Source organism: Prionailurus viverrinus, chromosome A3 (assembly GCF_022837055.1).
Source record: "Prionailurus viverrinus isolate Anna chromosome A3, UM_Priviv_1.0, whole genome shotgun sequence".
Taxonomy (NCBI): domain Eukaryota; kingdom Metazoa; phylum Chordata; class Mammalia; order Carnivora; family Felidae; genus Prionailurus; species Prionailurus viverrinus.
Window position 1 is genome coordinate 121,902,172 of NC_062563.1, and position 18,339 is coordinate 121,920,510.

Below are 18,339 nucleotides of genomic sequence, written 5' to 3' on the forward strand. Positions count from 1 at the left end.
ATTCCTTAGAAGTGAATTAATACAAAAGTAGGTGATTTTAACATATGTCTGTCCTCAGTGGTTAGTTACAAGGCTTAAATATTTGTTTTCAAGTTTTTTTTTAATCCAGAGATTTCTAAAACTTTTACTCTTTTTACTTTAACTTGCTTTAGGATTTGTGTCTGTTAATGAAAGTACCACATTATTACGTAAGACAAAAATAGTTAAATCAACGGTATATTGACTTATTTTCATTTTCTCCTTAGGAACTGAGAGAAAGCTACAATACACAGCAGTTAGCCCTTGAACAACTTTATAAGATCAAACGTGACAAGTTGAAGGAAATTGAAAGAAAAAGGTCAGAGCTAATACAGAAGAAGAAACTAGAAGATGAGGCTGTAAGGTAATGTAACTGATAAATTTATTATACTGTATTACTATTAGATTTCTAACTTTATTGCTCATATCTTTAGTTTGACTATGAAAATTTAAGGGAAATAAAAGGATTATTCTAGGATGCTAATTAGATTGTCAGTTTTAGAAATTCAGGTCTTCTTTTGGGACTGAGTTTATAGTAATCAATTTTATGTTCCATTAGTGAAAAATAGGGGCTTTGGAGTCAGGCCTTCTTGATCTTCTTGGACTTCTTGATCTGCCACTTAATGATTTGGGTGACTTTGGTTGAGTCACTTTACCTTTCGAACCCCAGTTTCTCCATCTCAGAAATAGAAATATTGATGTATGCTTCATAGGTAACTGAGAATTAAATTAAAATAATCTAGCTAAAGAGCCAAGCATAAATGTCTGGCAGTCATCATTTCCATCTCTCCACTGTAAATCTATTACTGTTTCCTGAAAGATCACAAAAACCAAATACTTAATTTTACAGAGTGATAAGATGGAGCGTATAATGCTATGTTGACATATTTCTCTTTGTACCGCTGATATCTATCAATTGCCTCCATTTATAGCTAGGAAAAGTAGGACAGTTGTGGAATTTGACAGAACCATTTATTTAGAGACTTGGCATGATTTTTTTTTTTCTGTCTGCAGAATCTTATTTCTAATATGTTCCTCAGTTACTTCCCCAAGTTCTCTAGTGTGAGAAATCAATATAATTAACAGATATTGATGAACCAACATTCCTTTGCCTCAGAGATAAGTAGATGAGTAATGCCCATGAAAGAGCTAATATTGCTAGGGAGGCAAGAAGGACACATTACCATAAGGCAGGTCTCTCTTTTTAATGGCTTCAGAATAGCTACTCCCAGCACATATTTAATGAGTGGCTGCTGTTGGCTGTGATGAAGGAGACTCTGGTTTTACTCCTGGCTCCTCGATTCCTCATAATTCCAATAGGAAATGGAGACAGCTAAACAGATCATTATGGTACTCTTAACTCCAAGGCCCCTACTTTTGTGGCCCCCAACAAGAGACACTAGAATAATATAAAAGCAGAGACAGTGAGGTTCAAATTCAGAATGCTTTTATTTGCCACTTAACTGTGCCACTGATCCTTATGCAGTAACTACACAGCTAGTCACAGTGTCAGAATTTTCCACTGACCCATTGCCAGTATCTTGATATCTCTTCATTACCGCTCACAATTTTTTTCAGGCCAACAAACCATAGTAGTAACGTACATTTTCATGTCACTCATCCTCCTCACACCTTCTGCAGTGAAAGAGGGAAGAAATCAGAGGAGAATCACATGGGGAATCGGTCCAGAGCTGAGTCTTAACAACTACAACTTGGTTTCTTGGCCACTTGCCCAGGAAGGTTCCCTCCTTGTCCCACGCTATTGGTTATAGTCAGGTTTTCACATTGTAGATGTGGCCTCTGCCCTTTGTCCAGCTTCTGTGCCATCTTCTGGCTCTGGACCAGTTTGTCATCCACTAACACATATATAAAAAAGTTTACCAGAATTTTAATTTTATGTTCTCTTAACTCTAGTCTGCTTTATCCCAGGAAACATGTGGTAAATACTCTGATAGTGGTGTTTATAATGCTCTGCGAATTCAAATAAAGGCTAGATTCATCTTAGGTGTGAAAGAGCGTCAGAGAAGGTTACAGAGGAACTAACTGGGAAAAGGAACGGTAGTTGAAATTAAGAAAGGACCCCAGGGTGTTTGTCCACATCCCCTAGTAATACATCTTTGCTATATAATAATATATAATTTCATAAGGTTGCATATAAATACATAAGAAATGTGTATTCTACAGTTTGCCAGGAACAAGATCTGATTTTTTTTTTGATGTTTCTATTCTTTTTTTTTTCAATATATGAAGTTTATTGTCAAATTGGTTTCCATACAACACCCAGTGCTCATCCCAAAAGGTGCCCTCCTCAATACCTATCACCCACCCTCCCCTCCCTCCCACCCCCCATCAACCCTCAGTTTGTTCTCAGTTTTTAAGAGTCTCTTATGCTTTGGCTCTCTTCCACTCTAACCTCTTTTTTTTTTTTTTTCCTTCCCCTCCCCATTGGGTTTCTGTTAAGTTTCTCAGGATCCACATAAGAGTGAAACCATATGGTATCTGTCTTTCTCTGTATGGCTTATTTCACTTAGCATCACACTCTCCAGTTCCATCCATGTTGCTACAAAGGGCCATGTTTCATTCTTTCTCGTTGCCACATAGTACTCCATTGTGTATATAAACCACAATTTTTTTATCCATTCATCAGTTGATGGACATTTAGGCTGTTTCCATAATTTGGCTATTGTTGAGAGTGCTGCTATAAACATTGGGGTACAAGTGCCCCTATGCATCAGTACTCCTGTATCCCTTGGGTAAATTCCTAGCAGTGCTATTGCTGGGTCATAGGGTAGGTCTATTTTTAATTTTTTGAGGAACCTCCACACTGTTTTCCAGAGTGGCTGCACCAATTTGCATTCCCACCAACAGTGCAAGAGGGTTCCCGTTTCTCCACATCCTCTCCGGCATCTATAGTCTCCTGATTTGTTCATTTTGGCCACTCTGACTGGCGTGAGGTGATATCTGAGTGTGGTTTTGATTTGTATTTCCCTGATGAGGAGCAACGTTGAGCACAAGATCTGATATTTTTGCATAACAAATTTTAGGACATGATACAAATTCTTTTTTTATTATTATTTTTTAATGTTTATTTTTGAGAGAGAGAGAGAGAGAGAGAGAGAGAGAGAGAGAGAGAGAGAAAACACGATCAGGGGACGGGGAGAAAGAGAGGAAGACACAGAATTAGAAGCAGGCTCCAGGCTCGGAGCTGTCAGCACAGAGCCCAATGCGGGGCTCGAACTCACTAACCGCAAGATCATGACCTGAGCCGAAGTTGGACCCTTAACCAACTGAGCCACCCAGGCGCACCAAATTCTCTTTCTTTTATGTAAAGGAAAGCAAAGCAAGGAAAGGAAAACTTATGGAGAGAAAACCTTAGAAAAGAGGAAGAAGAAAAACAAAAGCGACTCCAGGAAGAAAAAACACAAGAAAAAGTTCAAGAAGAGGAACGGAAGGCTGAGGAGAAACCATGTAAGGGTAAGGATAAAAATGATAGATTTGATTTTTCTGAGACAGAGCAACGAAAGCAACAAGAAAAAAAGATTCTGATGAGAGGGAAAAAATATATGTAAGTAGATGTTAACCTTTGAGTCTGAAAAAACCTTTTTCTAAATTAAACTTGGAGGAGTGTGTAGGCTTATTAAAACAGACTGAGGGTAGAAGTCTTAAAACAACATGTAGAAAAGAAAATTGTAATCACTGACTAGCTATGAACAGACTCTGACATTTTCATAATTGAAGTAAACAGCTGTAAAGAGTTTCTTCAATTGGTGTTAACTATAAACTGTTTTTTTTTAATGTTTATTTTTGAGAGAGAGAGGGAGAGAGAGAGTGTGAGCAGGGAAGGGGCAGAGAGAGGGAGACACAGAATCTGAAACAGGCTCCAGGCTCTGAGCTGTTAGCCACAGAGCCTGATGTGGGGCTTGAACTCACAGACTGTGAGATCATGACCTGAGCCAAAGTCAGACACTTAACCAACTGAGCCACTCAGGTGCCCCTAAACTGTTTATTTTAATGAAACACCAATAAAATTTAAGTCTTTGCACACTGAAATTTCCTCAAAAGATATACTTTGTTTTTGATGCACCTCAGAGTTCATTCCTAAAATACTTTAAATATTATTGATACATACCTCTTTTGGACAGACAAATATTTCAATCCTTATTATTGGCACATGTGTTGAAATTTCTATAAGCTAAAGCATTCATTCTGCAAATGAATAAAGTAAAATATTTTTATTCTTATCAAAGCTAGTGTATTTGTGAGCTCTTCTGTTTTTCTTTTAGAACCATACTGGTGCATTTAGAGCTCTTTCTTCACTGAACCCTGTTTGCTGCCAATCTCCTCATTTGTGACCTCTCTTCTTGTCTCTTCCTGTTGTATCCTGACTGCCACAGATCAAACCTTGCTGCTTAGCCGCCTGCACTTTGCACAGCCTCGCCTGCCACCACTCATACATCTTCCCATACATCCTCACTCATGGCCCCCACAAGTCATGTCTTTGTATCATTGCCTCCTACTTTCCCAAAGATAAACGTCCTTGTTTGCTTTTATATTGATTCTGTGGCCATACAACATATTTAAATTATAACAAGCCTTTGTCAAATGGATTTTCATTTTGCTGTTTGATGTTCAGTTCTTTTTCTTTTTGACTTTACAGGCTCTTTATATTGAGTCATCGCAAAGATGGGTATACGTGAAAGTAGCAGATAATGACAATTATCTTCTCTTTAGGTGAGCCAGCTACTGCTTTGGTGAATTATAGAGCATTGTACCGCTTTGAAGCCAGGAGCCATGATGAGATGAGTTTTAATTCCGGGGATATAATACAGGTAGGAAACAGTCTTTTTTGCTCATGAAGAAGCTTAATACAATGTAATATATTACTCTATAATTTTATATATTGATATACCATTTAAAATGTATACCTTAAGCTTTATCTGATTTGTCCCTAATGAGATGCTACAGACTTGCATATTATTTATCACTGCTGTGTTCTAGGTAAGGAAGCTTAGACTTACACAAAATGTTAACAGTCAGTAGGACAGTGCCAGAGTGGGTCACAAGTACACATCTTTAATTTCCAAATCCAGTGGTCTTTACGCTGTGCCATACTGCTTCACAGCATAAATAGTGATGCTGAGGGTTGCCTGGGTGGTTCAGTCGGTTAGGCGTCTGACTTTGGCTCAGGCCATGATCTCACAGCTCTTGAGTTCAAACTCTGTATCAGGCTCTGTGCTGACAGCTCAGCCTGCTTTGGATTCTGTCTCTCTCTCTCTCTCTCTCTCTCTCTCTCTCAAAAATAAACATTTTTTAAAAAGTGAGGCTGATTGTGTTGTTTTAATAAATTACCAATGAAATTTGGGGGCGCTGATTATTTTCTGACAACCATTAAAAGAATTGAAGGAAGTAGACTCTATAGCCCTAACTAGATGTAATCCCTTGTTCCTTGAAACTAAAGGCCTTTATTATATAGTCACAAACCATGTAAAATGGATGAATAAGAGAAGATGGAGGGAATAGCATTTGATACAGCTTTTGTGATATAATGGAAAGAATACAGGTTTTAGAAGCATAGTAACTTGGATTTTAGTCTCTGTGTCACTTTTCTTCTTAGTAAATTAAAGTAATATTACCTAGAATACCTAGCCAGTGTGTGTTTTCTTTTTAGCCTGCATAGTCACCAGTTTGGTGTCTTTTATCAGTTACACTGCAACTGTTTAATGGTACTTGGCATAGGTTTTACCAGAAACCTCTGTTCAAACACTCAGGTTAATCCCCAGCTACACATTCCTTCTGTTACCGTTGCCACCACTGACAATCCACAGTCTGCTGGCCCTCCTGTTCCTCCTCCACCTGTTGGTGATGATGAAGTTGTGTCTAAGAATGAAGAGATGCAGCCTATCTCTGGACATGTTTGGTCAAGAACCTATTTATATTTTTGGTTCTGTCTTTTACCATCAACAAATATTTGTCGAGGGCTATGCTAGGGATATAGTAAACAAGACACACAGTCTCTGCACTTAATGAACTGGTAGTCTGATGAGAAGGACATTCTAAAGCAGAGGAAGGAAGGTGGTAGAAAGCTACTAGCTTTACAGCAGACCTCCCCTGTGGTCATCAAGCCAATCTGATGGCGATGACAACAGGAACATTGAGTCAGCTGGAGTTTCTTGAGGGTGTTCTCTGCCAAATCGCTGATATAACCAATGAGTCATGAGTTACTACCAGATACCTGATTTCGACAACTTGGTTGATGACCATGTCATTCACTGAGAGAGGAAGATCAAAAGGAGGGAATTTAGGTGAGACTTATAATAAGTTCAAGTTTGGATGAGTTTCAGATTTCTGGATAGCAGTTGAATATCCAGAGATGTCTAGAGAGATCTCAGGCAGAGATCAGAGGCCAATTTGAGTGTCATCATTGTGTTGTGATGGTAATTGCCTTGAGCGTAGCGGATGAATGAAGATCCTTAAGAGACACTAACACTAAAGGGATTATTAGAAGAAGAGGAGCCTTAAAAAGAAACGACTAGAGTCATTAGGAAAAAGCCAGGAGAGTTTACCGTCCATGAACTTTGAGAAGAGTGGTCTGCATGTGAATAAGATAGGACTTAGAAAACAGCCATTAGATTAGCAGTATCAGAGCTATTGTTAACCTTGAGGAAAACAGTTGAGTGGAATGGTGGCGAACAAGCCAGATTTCAGTGACCTGAAATTGGAAGGGAGGAAGAGGAGACAGTGAATATATAAAATTCTTTGAAGGAGCTTAGCTTTTGAAAGTGGGAAGGGAGAGAAAATGATTAATGAGGAGAGTGGGTTGAAGGAAGTTCTGTGTTTCATTTTTTGGTTTTTTTATCTTGGCTTGAGCGAATTTGCTGGTTTATTTGCAAGTTTAAATAATGATAGGATCTGCAGAGAGGGAAAAGGTTAATGATAGTAGATTTAGTAAAGTGCACAACTGTTAGTATACAGCTCAGATAATTTGTACACATGTATAAATCTGTGAAACTACCACTCAGATCAACATACAGAACACTCAGGAAGGCACTTCATGGCTCCCTGGCAGACCTCTCTGTTCTGACCAGTGGGTACAGGTGAAGATGATTCTCAGTAAGGCTGGAGGGCTCAGGACCTAGAGCATCGGAGGAGAGAGTAGTGGGAGGATTAGACAGCTCTTCCGTTTTGGTTAGAGGGCTGAAGGAAAGGATGCATGGGACTAGAAATACATTTTGCTGAATTCGAAGGGGGGCTCAGATCTGATGGTTTCCCTATTCTTGGTCAGATAGGAGGCAAGACCTAGTCAACTTAATGGATAAGGGTGGCAGAAGAGATTTGATTGAAGGTGAAAAAAGATTAGAAATTCCACTGAGTCCTGGCAACATTTTCCGTGACAACCTGTTTTTCTAGCATTCTTATATGTTAATGCTATTTTTGAGGTAATAGTTTCCATAAACCTCTGAGAACTTACATAATTTTTTTTAGTTTCACTTTCTATGTAAATTGACAACTAAAAATTAATTAGGGCCATAAATTATAGATACAAAATTTATTAAAATTAACCTGTTACAAAAGCAAACTTGGTCTAATTTTAAAGATTAAATGAATGGGGCTTGTCTTCTTGAAAAGCTAGAAAGTTTAAGGAAAAAGTATTGAAGAAAGTAGGCTTTTAAAAGTTTGTAGGGAAGGAAGGAAGTTAGTGTTTGAATGCCAGTATTCATACCTGTCAGTGATCCTTGCCTTGAGACCAGCATTTAAATTAGGTATATTGCTGAGCATTCTGCTTTAGGTTGAGTAATTCCTTGAGGTCTATTGTGTTCTTCATTTTCAGTGCTGTGGCTTAGCTGTTTTAAATTTAGCCTTAAACTAGATTTACAAGATAATATTTTATCAGTGGTTCCTTCTGTTGTATTTTAGAACACCATATTTTAATTATTACATAGCAATGATAGAACTAATGAGTGAGTTTAGCAAGGTTGCAGGATATAAGATCAATATACAAAGACAGATGTTCATAGTTTTATCATAGCCAAAAACTGGAAACAACTCAAATGTCCATCAGTAGGTAAACATACAAGCAAATTGTGGTACATCTATACAATGTAATATTACTCAGCAATAAAAGGGAGAAGAGATGAAACTACAAATCACCTGTATGTGTTACCAGTTGAAAAATAGTATTTAGAGAAAGTTTTCTAGTTCTCTTAGCTCAAGAAGACTCTAATAGGAACTAAACAAAACTAAACAAAACAAAAATTAATGATTAACTATAGGAAAATAACAAGTTTGCAAGAAAGGAAATGTAATTATCAGAACATTACATGATTTAGATGTGAAATATTTGCTTACCTAGTCATAATAATATAAACATTAAATATAATTAAACCAAAAAATTTGAGATAGCAGTGTTGATAGAAAAATAAGATGCAGTAAAAGTTAAATGTTGATTTTCCATAATCAAAATCCAATAGATGATGTTTAAAATTGAAACATTCAGGAAATAATAGTATAAATACATTATTTAGAAATATAGAAGATAGGGGTGCTTGGGTATTAAACATCTGGCTTGATCTCAGCTCAGGTCTTGATCTCAGGATCATGAGTTCAAGCCCTGCATTGGGCTCCACACTGAGTGTGAAGCCTACTTGGAAGGAAGGAAGGAAGGAAGGAAGGAAGGAAGGAAGGAAGAAAGAGGGGGGGAGGGAGGTTAGGAAGGAAGGAAGGAAGAAGAAATACAGAGGATGATATAGAAAAACAACTACGAATGGCAAGTTGTTATCAGGAGTGGAAATCAGGGCATAATGAGTGATGGGATCTTCCATCATAAGCCATATGGAATGCTGTTTGTTTCTGTTAACTATTTTTGTGTATTTAACTTGGATGAAATTAAATTTTTTTGAGAGAAAGAGAGTGCACAACAGGCACAGGTTGAGAAGGGCAGAGGCAGAGGGAGAGGGAGAGAGTGGATCCCAAGCAGACTCCCTCCCCAGCACAGAGCCAGATGCAGGGCTCAGTCTCACTAACTGTGAGATCATGATCTGAGCCAAAATCAAGAGCCAAAGGTGCCTTTTTAAAATTTCATTTTTTGGGGGCTTCTGGATGGCTTAGTCGATTGAGCATCTGACTCTTGATTTCAGCTCAGATCATGATCTCACAGTTTATGAGATTGACCCCCATGTCAGGCTCTGCACTGACAGCACAGAGCCTGCTTGGGATTCTCTCTCTCCATCTGTCTCTGCTCCTCCCCTGCTCACGCACTCCCTCCTTCTCTCTCTCTCTCTCTCTCTCTCTCTCTCTCTCTCTTGCTCTCTCAAAACAAGTGAACATTTTTTTCTAAAAGGCACCTTCGTCTGTCATTAGAGATAGTGACCTATTAATATGTAGAAAATGCCTCAGCTCAGGGTGCCTGGGTGGCTTTAGTTGTTAAACATCTGACTTCAGCTCAGGTCATGATCTCACAGTTCATGAGTTCAAGTCCCACATCAGGTGAGCTCAGGCCCCACTTCGGGTGAACAGGAGCCCTGCTTTGGGTAAAAACATGAGCCCTGGGTGAGCCCCACTTCTCTCTCTCTCTCTCTCTCTCTCTCTCTCTACCCCCCACCTTGTGGGATTCTCTCTTTCTCTCTGCCCCCCTTGCTCACTTGCACCCTCTCTCTAGAAAAGAAAAGGGGCACCTGGGTGGCTCTGTCAAGCGTCCAACTTCAGCTCAGGTCATGATTTCACGGTTCATGAGTTCAAGTCCTGCATCAGGCTCTGTGTTGACAGCGTGGAGCCTGGAGCCTGCTTCAGATTCTGTGTCTCCCTCTCGTTCTCTGCCCCTCCCCTGCTCATACTCTGTCTCTCTCAAAAAAAATAAACATTAAAAAAATTTTTTTTTAAGAAATAAAAAAGAAAAGAAAATGCCTCAGCTCTTTAGTTACATGAGCTTAATTCTGAAAATGAGGCTATTGTACAATAGTCTGCGTCTCTTTCCTTTGTAAATGTGTGACATTCTAACCATTGTTAACCCTTCTTTTTGTTTCCATAGGTTGATGAAAAAACCGTAGGAGAACCTGGTTGGCTTTATGGTAGTTTTCAAGGAAATTTTGGCTGGTTTCCTTGCAACTACGTAGAAAAAATGCCATCAGGTGAAAAATCTGTGTCTCCTAAGAAGGCCTTACTTCCCCCTACAGTATCAGTATCTGCTACCTCAACTTCTTCTGAGTAAGTTTTTAGCTAACAGTGCAGTGTTTTTAGCCCTGCAAATGTATTTGTGTCGACCTGCTACTTAATCATATTATAATCTGTGCTGGACTCTTCAAGAGTACCTTCTGTTCCAGATTTCATACTGAAATTTAATAAGCAAAAATGTAGGTCAGTACTTGGTTCGTGAATTCTTTTTTCCAAAATTGTGTTTAAACACAATGTGAATTATGTATAAGCTGATAAGTTTGTAGTGCTTCATTAGATTTTAAATGTTGAAGTGTATTTACATCAAAGTGTTGTATTTTACAGATCACTTTCTTCAAATCAACCAGCATCAGTGACTGATTATCAAAATGTATCTTTTACAAACCTAACTGTTAATACATCATGGCAGAAAAAATCAGCTTTTACTCGTACTGTTTCCCCTGGATCTATATCACCGATTCATGGACAGGTGCATATCTTTAATTTTTCTCTGCTTTATTCTTTGACATTGCTCATGTTCACATAAAATAGAAAATTTTTGTACAAAGACATCACTTACTCATTTAACCAGAGTTTGTAGTATTTGGTTTCTGTTCTTGTCATTGACATGTGATATGATGTAAAGAAATTATTATTATTATTACTTAGAAGTTTCTCAACAATTCATTTTCATAGCACCCAGTTGCTAGCAGCTAGGGTTTCTAAGCTCAAAATGTCATCTTTATAAATCTGGCTATATTATTCTTAATTCGTAGTTATTGTGAGAAGATATGTGGGCTTGGTGGTTTTTGGGGTTTTGTTGGTAAGAAATTTGCGTGGGAACTATGTTACATATATTTAGCCTCTGCTTTACATGTAACCATTGCAGGCTTTGTTACATTAATATTATTGAAAAGAAATCACAGACTTTGTCAAAACAGAGCCCTACAAATTTCACCTTCACTCAAAAAAATGTTTACTTCATGACCATAGATAGGTTCCAGGTGTTTCTTTATATGCTAGAAATTTAATGGAAAAAAATCTCTGCCATTAAGGAGTCATAATCTAATGAAACAGACACATATATAAATAATTGTAAAGTATGTGAAGGGTTGTAATAAAGATATTCTACAAAATCTTGAGGACTATATCGCCGAGGGAGATCTCATTCACTCTTTGGGAATTGGAGCAGGGTTCACAAAGGACCAAGTATTTGAGCAGGACCTTTGAGGATAAGCAAGATTTTAGCAAAGAGAGAACAAAAGTTATTCCTGTGAAAAAGTAATTTGGGGAAAGTCAGTGAGGCATGTTAACACAGAGTTTCCAGGACGAGAATTATTTATAGTGTGGCTAGAGTACAGGAATCTTGGAGAAAGGGTCAAGCAGGAAAGCTAGAGGGTGAGGTTTATGTGTGAAGTGTTTAATACCATGCCTAGCTGCTTGGCAGTGGGCAGCCCCTGAAGGTTTCCAAGAGGTGTGTATATTTTTGAAACCTAACTCCCAGCAGTAGTACAGGGGTCGATTGGTGTAAGGAAGCAAAGGAAGGAAAACAAGCAAGGAAGGATGCCACAGTAGCTAATTACAAGAGATGATGACGTAAACTGGTACCACAGTAAAGAAAATGTATAGAAGAGGAGGTGGATTTAAGATTACTAGGACTTGACATAAAATTGGCAATCCATTGAAATGTCGAGAGTAAGGAAGAAGTTGGGAGTTAAAGAAGGTTCCTCAGGGTCTTGAGCTTGAGTAACTGGAAGGATGGTGATAGCATTGTCTTGGGTGAGCATTGCAAGAGGAGTGGGTTCTGTGGGCTCTAAAAATGATGTCTCACCGTGCAACTTTAAGGTATCTGGTTTAGAGACAACCTGGTGGGAAGGCCCAATGAGTAGTCTGACTTACAAGTCTGGAGCTCAGGAGATAAAGTTAAAATTAAGATATAGATTAGAGAAGGCATAGACATAAATAAGGTAATTTAGGAAAATCGTGTGAAACAGGGAGGGAAAGGGACTGGACAAAGAGGACCCATCAGTCACCAGAGGGTGAGCTTCTGGAAAGACAAGGGTGTTAATGATATTAGCACTGTTCAGAGATCAGGGAAAAACTTTTAACAGAAGCCTACTCAAATGGTTGTCTGTCATATATAATTGTAAATCATTTAGTAGATTAAAAGTTATCCTAAGGTAGGGGCGCCTGGGTGGCGCAGTCGGTTAAGCGTCCGACTTCAGCCAGGTCACGATCTCGTGGTCTGTGAGTTCGAGCCCCGCGTCAGGCTCTGGGCTGATGGCTCAGAGCCTGGAGCCTGTTTCCAATTCTGTGTCTCCCTCTCTCTCTGCCCCTCCCCCGTTCATGTTCTGTCTCTCTCTCTGTCCCAAAAATAAATAAACGTTGAAAAAAAAAATTAAAAAAAAAAGTTATCTTAAGTCACCACCATACCAAACTGGTCTTTGAACTGTGAACAACCTATATAGTAGGAAACAAAAATTGTGGTTACTTTTTTAAAAATTTTGTGTTTTTATGTTCACAGGGACAGGTTGTAGAAAACCTAAAGGCACAGGCCCTGTGTTCTTGGACTGCAAAGAAGGATAACCACTTGAACTTTTCAAAACATGATATTATCACTGTCTTGGAACAGCAAGAAAATTGGTGGTTTGGAGAGGTGCATGGAGGAAGAGGGTGGTTTCCAAAATCTTATGTCAAAATACTCCCTGGGAGTGAAGTCAAGCGGGAAGAGTAAGCATTTTGTGTTTACGTGAGATGTGGATGTTGGTGTTTTCACTAATCAGTCGGCTGAAGAACAACTGGCTATACCATAAAATAAAACATTTATGCTTGAGTTTGAATATCGAGAGGGGGATTTCTAGAGTGAAAAAAAGTGTACTTCACATATTTGTACGTTTTAGAATATCTTTTATTCTAGTTATTTCAGATGCCTAAAGTTTTCAGAGTGCTTAAAATTTTAGATCTGTTGCTTTCTTTGTGGCAGCTCAAGAGTTACTTTTCATTTCCTTTGGAGCACTTCTCCCTTGTTATTTACCGTGCATTGTCAGTATTTAAATAAACCTTTGCTGACGGCCTCCCCATTGCCAAAGTGTAGGGCATTCCATTTCTGGGCCTCCAGAATTCCTTGAAGATCATACCTCTCTTACTGCACATAACAGACTGGGTTGCAATTATTTATTTTCTTACCCATCTCTCCTATTAGATCATAGCTCTGGGAGGGCAGGATCCGTGTCTTTGTTTTTCAGTTTTTTTTCCTGCCTAGTGTAATCTCAATGCATAGTAGCTTCTCAGTCATATTAGCTCAGTGAATAAGGAGAGGATTCATTGAATGAACAATCAGATGAATCAATTTTCAAGTGAAGAACAAGTAAAAACTAAACAAGGTCTCTGGCCTTAATTTCCCAGTCTGTAGAGGAGTGAGATCTCCAGGCATGTTTAAGATGTTTAAGAAATAAGTACAAAAGTAGTGATGGGCAGCTGTCTCCTTGTGTTTTATACTGAAGTTGATCCAAATAAAAAAGTGATCTGATTGAATGAAAAGAGACAGGTCTTTGGAAATCAAGAGGCTTGAGTTCTGATTGTTCTTTTTGTCAGCCTATGTGGAATAACCTATTTGCCTTCGGTTTTCCAATTGATGGGATAAAAAGAGTAAATTAATCTTTAAAAACATTTTCAAGGCTGAGATTCTCTGTATGAATTTTTAGTTCCAGTGCAGAAATTTGCTCTTCAGACTGACACAGAATTTTAGATTTAGAAGTGTGTAAATGATAACAATTCAGAGCTGACGTGTGGCACTGTGGTGGGCCCTTTACAGGAATTATCTTAAATGCCATAACATTTTACAGAGAAGAAAACTTCAGCGTAAAGGCAGTAAGTTTAAATGCTGTTCCCTCCAACTTCTCATTCATTACTGATCTTTTCTAACAGATAAGACCTGTAATTTGAAAACCTGCAGTAATGGAGAGATCATGCCCTAAACAAGGCGGTGGTGCGTTCAGTTGTGGCCATGAGTTGTAGGGAGGTTCCATTCTGAGTACTGACGTATTGCTATATAGTTTCCTCAAGGATCCTGGGAAGCCCTGGTGCATCCTACAGATGTCTAGCTTTTTTTAAAAAAATTTTTTTAACGTTTATTTATTATTGAGAGAGAGAGTGTGTGAGCAGGGGAGGGGCAGAGAGAGAGAGAGAGAGAGAGAGGGAGACACAGAATCTGAAGCAGGCTCCAGGCTCTGAGCTGTCAGCACAGAGCCTGAGGCGGGGCTCGAACTCACAAACTGCAAGATCACAACCTGAGCCAAAGTCGGACACTTAACTGACTGAGCCACCCAGGCGCCCCCAGATGTCTAGCTCTTAAACATGACAGGCTTCCAGATTTTTTCCATTTCCTGGGTTAAATTGGAAATTAAAGTTTTACCTGCTCTGAAATATAAAAAATAAAGTTGTTATTTTTATATATTTAAGTGTAGTGTACTCTAAACAGATACTAAAATTTACATACTGTCCTTGTGCTCCCTGTATGAAGCCAAGCCTGCCATGTGCTTTTCCAAATAACTGTCCATTTACCAAAGCATTGGTGACTTTTACATTCCTTTAGAAAGGCAAAATATCTCACACTTGAAAAACTATTTAAAAATCATGTTGAAATTACTTGACTGTAGTAAAAAATTTAGAAGTCTGTAACTAGGCATTCTTAGTCCCCTACAGTTTTTTGTATGAGAATATTTCTAGCCTGTTTACTGAGACAATATTTAAATTCCTTTTAGAAAGTCCTAAAAGAATGTACCGCAAACACCTTCTGTCACGTTTCTTGGTTTTGCTTGTTGATGGCTTTTTGTTTCATTGTTGTTTTTTCTTATCTGTTTCTGTATTTATCTGGCAGACCAGAAGCTTTGTATGCAGCTGTAAACAAGAAACCTACCTCTGCAGCCTACACAGGTGGAGAGGGTGAGTTTTCGGCAATTTGTAAATTATATGGGCGTCAGATTAGCTATTGACTATCTGACTTCCCTTAGTGGTTATCCTCCCTGTTTCTGTGTCTTCAGTGTTAAAGTGAGTTTAGGAAAACCTGTCCTTTGTTTATTTCACGTGAATATTGAGACTAGAGAAAAAATAGGGCATTTTTAGAGAATCAGTACTATAAACATTCAGCATAGACTTGGTAAGTAAGATCATAAATAAAAGATGTCGCAGTGAGATAGCATGAAATTTTTTGTTTTCTTATAATACACCTGCATTACAGTAATTTAGAAAATAAGGCAATTTTAGTACGTTTAGTTGTTTACAAATTGCATTTTAATTATGGTGGATCCTATAAATCATTAAGTAGGATTTGAAATCAAGGTACGTTTTATTATAATTATTACAAAAATTTTTTCTGTAGCCCTTTAGGTTGTTTGACTAATAACATTATTTATTTTGAAAAAATGAAAGATTGTCTATCCTCATTTCGGGCATTTTTATTTAACGTTATTTATAAATGAATTATATACGTCCATTGTAAAATTAGTTGAAGTGAAGTAATTATATGTTTCTGTTTTTGCTCAAGAAAATCAGTTTAGTGGTAATTTAAACTGCTTATATAGTAGCTACTGTGTTTAAGGTTTTATGCTAGCGCCTAAAAGATACAAGGATGAGTAAAACAGTCTCCTGAGTCTTCACAGTAGACTGGGGAAGATAGAGGTACCATTGTAATAAGTTCTATAATGAGTGGACATAACTTCGTTTTAAGTGGGAACTGGGAATCCACAGACATGGCAGTACTGAATCATCTCAAGCAAGGAGTAGGGTTTTGCATAGTGACCTAGGAAGAGACAGGTCTTGTGGAATGAGAGAAAGTCATGAGCCAGAACATAGCTATGAATGGATAGGGAACTCAGGTCACCAGCAAGGCTGGAATAATAGGTTCACTGTGGAGTGAGTGCTATGGGATGAGTCTGGGAAAGTAGTGAGGAGTTTTTTGGGAAGGACCTTGCTTATTACTGCATACCTAAATGTTGCATGCATTTCTGGTTTTGTTAAATCCCATAAATTGAGTAATCCTGGCAATGTGAATAGTAAACAGGTCATAGATGATGTTCCCGGTCATCTCTAGTTTAGGATGTACAGATGAAATTCCAGGTTGACAAATAAAAATAACTAGAAAAGAAAGACTAAAGCCAGATCATCGACTGTTTGTTCCAAGTAGTAGTAATAACAGGGACGGAAACCAAAGCCAATATTGACATGTAGACCTTTCCCTTGAGGCCATTTGTTAACAAGTATTTTTTGAGCATCTGTGTGCCAAGCACTGTGCTAGAAGCTGGGTCATTGTGGTGGAGCTTGGCCTCTGGTACTGGTGTCAGCTGAATATTGGGCATTTTCATAACTGTATTTATATAAGAATTAAAGAGAAAAGAACCTAGCATATTAAAATATATTTTGTGTAAGGAGGTTGAAGAATACTTTCCATATCTTTACTCTGTAGAGATCTTGGATCTGTTTGTGTTTATGGATTATTCTCTGTGATAAGATGATGATACAGTTGGAAAAAAAAGAAACTCCATGATAATGACTTATGTTAAGTAGTCTTTTTCTAAGAAATTATTAAACAATCGCTTCATTCCTTTTTCTGTTTTAAGATCTTTTTACATTAGGTTTTCTTAAGTTATAAGGTCTTTTACAGTAATTTACACAGGATTTGGAGATTAACATAATTTTTTTTCCTTCTATAATCTTACAACCCAAGTTAGTTTCTTTTTGCTTTGTTTCCGACAGAATATATCGCACTTTACCCATATTCAAGTGTAGAACCTGGAGATTTGACTTTCACTGAAGGTGAAGAAATATTGGTGACCCAGAAAGATGGAGAATGGTGGACAGGAAGTATTGGAGATAGAACTGGAATTTTTCCATCAAATTATGTCAAACCAAAAGATCAAGAGGTAAAGTTATTTTGATACAGAAACAAAATGATTCCATTCTTGTGTCTTGAGATTCATACTTAAAACAGAGACTCCTGTATATATGGGTTTGGTCAGGATTTGGTTGTAAGAAAACCACTTAAGGTAGCACCAGTTTATTATAGGGATCCTGTTAGGTAAGAGAGACAGGATTTCATTAAATTTCTAAGAACAGGACCCAGAGGTAGGGCTGGTCTCGTGGTAACTAAAGCTAGGGATGATCCCAGATCCAGGCAAGCTTACCAAGGGATCACCAAGAAGGAGCCTATAAAATTTTACCTTAAGGCCCTGATGTTAATGTGACTTGCCCTACATTATGAGTTCCTGCTGCTTTTCCTCCTTCTACTAGTATGGTACAGTGCAGCAGTTCTCAAACTTTTAGGTTTCTGGGACTTTCTACATTCTTAAAAAATTGGGGACTCTGAAGAGTTTTTTTTAATGCATGGGTTAAATATAGTTATATATTCCATGTTAGAAATTAAAACTGCAGTTTTAAAAATACTTACTTATTTTAAAGTAACAAAATTAAACCCATTACATGGTTATATAAATAACTTGCTTCTTATGAAAACCAACAATATATTTTCAAACAAAAAAGTTTGGTGAAAAGAGGGGCATTGTTTTATATTTCTGCAAATCTCTTTAATGTCTGGCTTAACCTGAAGACAGGTGGATTCTCCTGCTTCTGTATTCAGTCTGTTGTGATACGTTCTTTTGGTTGACGTGCACAAAGAAAATTCAACCTCACGCAGATATGGGAGAAAACAGAAAAATATTGTTTTAATTTTTAAAAAAATGTTTGTTTATTTTAGAGAGAAAGCATGAGCAGGAAGTGGGGGTGGGGTGGGGAGGGGGACAGAGGATCTGAAGCAGGCTCTGTCTGCACTGACAACACAGAGCCCAACGCGGGGCTTGAGCTCACGAACCGTGAGATCGTGACCTGAGCTGAAGTCGGATGCTCAACCGACTGAGCCACCCAGGTGCCCCAACAGAGACTTATTTTAATAACATTTTTAGATATCTGTGGATATTCCTTGATATTACTACACCAAAACTTGGTAAGTGTTAAATTTTTACAGGTTAGTTACACATGGAATCTAAAGCCATATCAGTGAACATTTCTTACTGTTGAATTAAAATTGAATGGATTTTTTACCCATGCTGGTAACATTATTCATTACCCATGAGGTGACATCATTCATTGGTCATTTGGAAAATACTGAATCACTGAGTTATG

At 38.0% G+C, this 18,339-nt stretch overlaps 1 protein-coding gene across 11 annotated transcripts in view; it reads left to right on the plus strand.

The window, feature by feature from the left end:
- ITSN2 (intersectin 2) overlaps positions 1 to 18,339 on the plus strand; it is a 147,298-nt gene that overhangs the window by 78,637 nt on the left and 50,322 nt on the right. For 9 of the 11 annotated variants that reach the window (XM_047853606.1, XM_047853601.1, XM_047853608.1 and 6 more), the window contains 8 exons: positions 246 to 382; positions 3,350 to 3,492; positions 4,750 to 4,847; positions 10,043 to 10,218; positions 10,510 to 10,654; positions 12,689 to 12,894; positions 15,044 to 15,108; positions 16,918 to 17,084. In XM_047853606.1, coding sequence (XP_047709562.1) covers positions 246 to 382; positions 3,350 to 3,492; positions 4,750 to 4,847; positions 10,043 to 10,218; positions 10,510 to 10,654; positions 12,689 to 12,894; positions 15,044 to 15,108; positions 16,918 to 17,084 — 1,137 coding nt within the window. The remainder of the gene's footprint in view (positions 1 to 245; positions 383 to 3,349; positions 3,493 to 4,749; positions 4,848 to 10,042; positions 10,219 to 10,509; positions 10,655 to 12,688; positions 12,895 to 15,043; positions 15,109 to 16,917; positions 17,085 to 18,339) is intronic. The other 2 variants (XM_047853602.1, XM_047853603.1) reach the window with 1 other exon arrangement.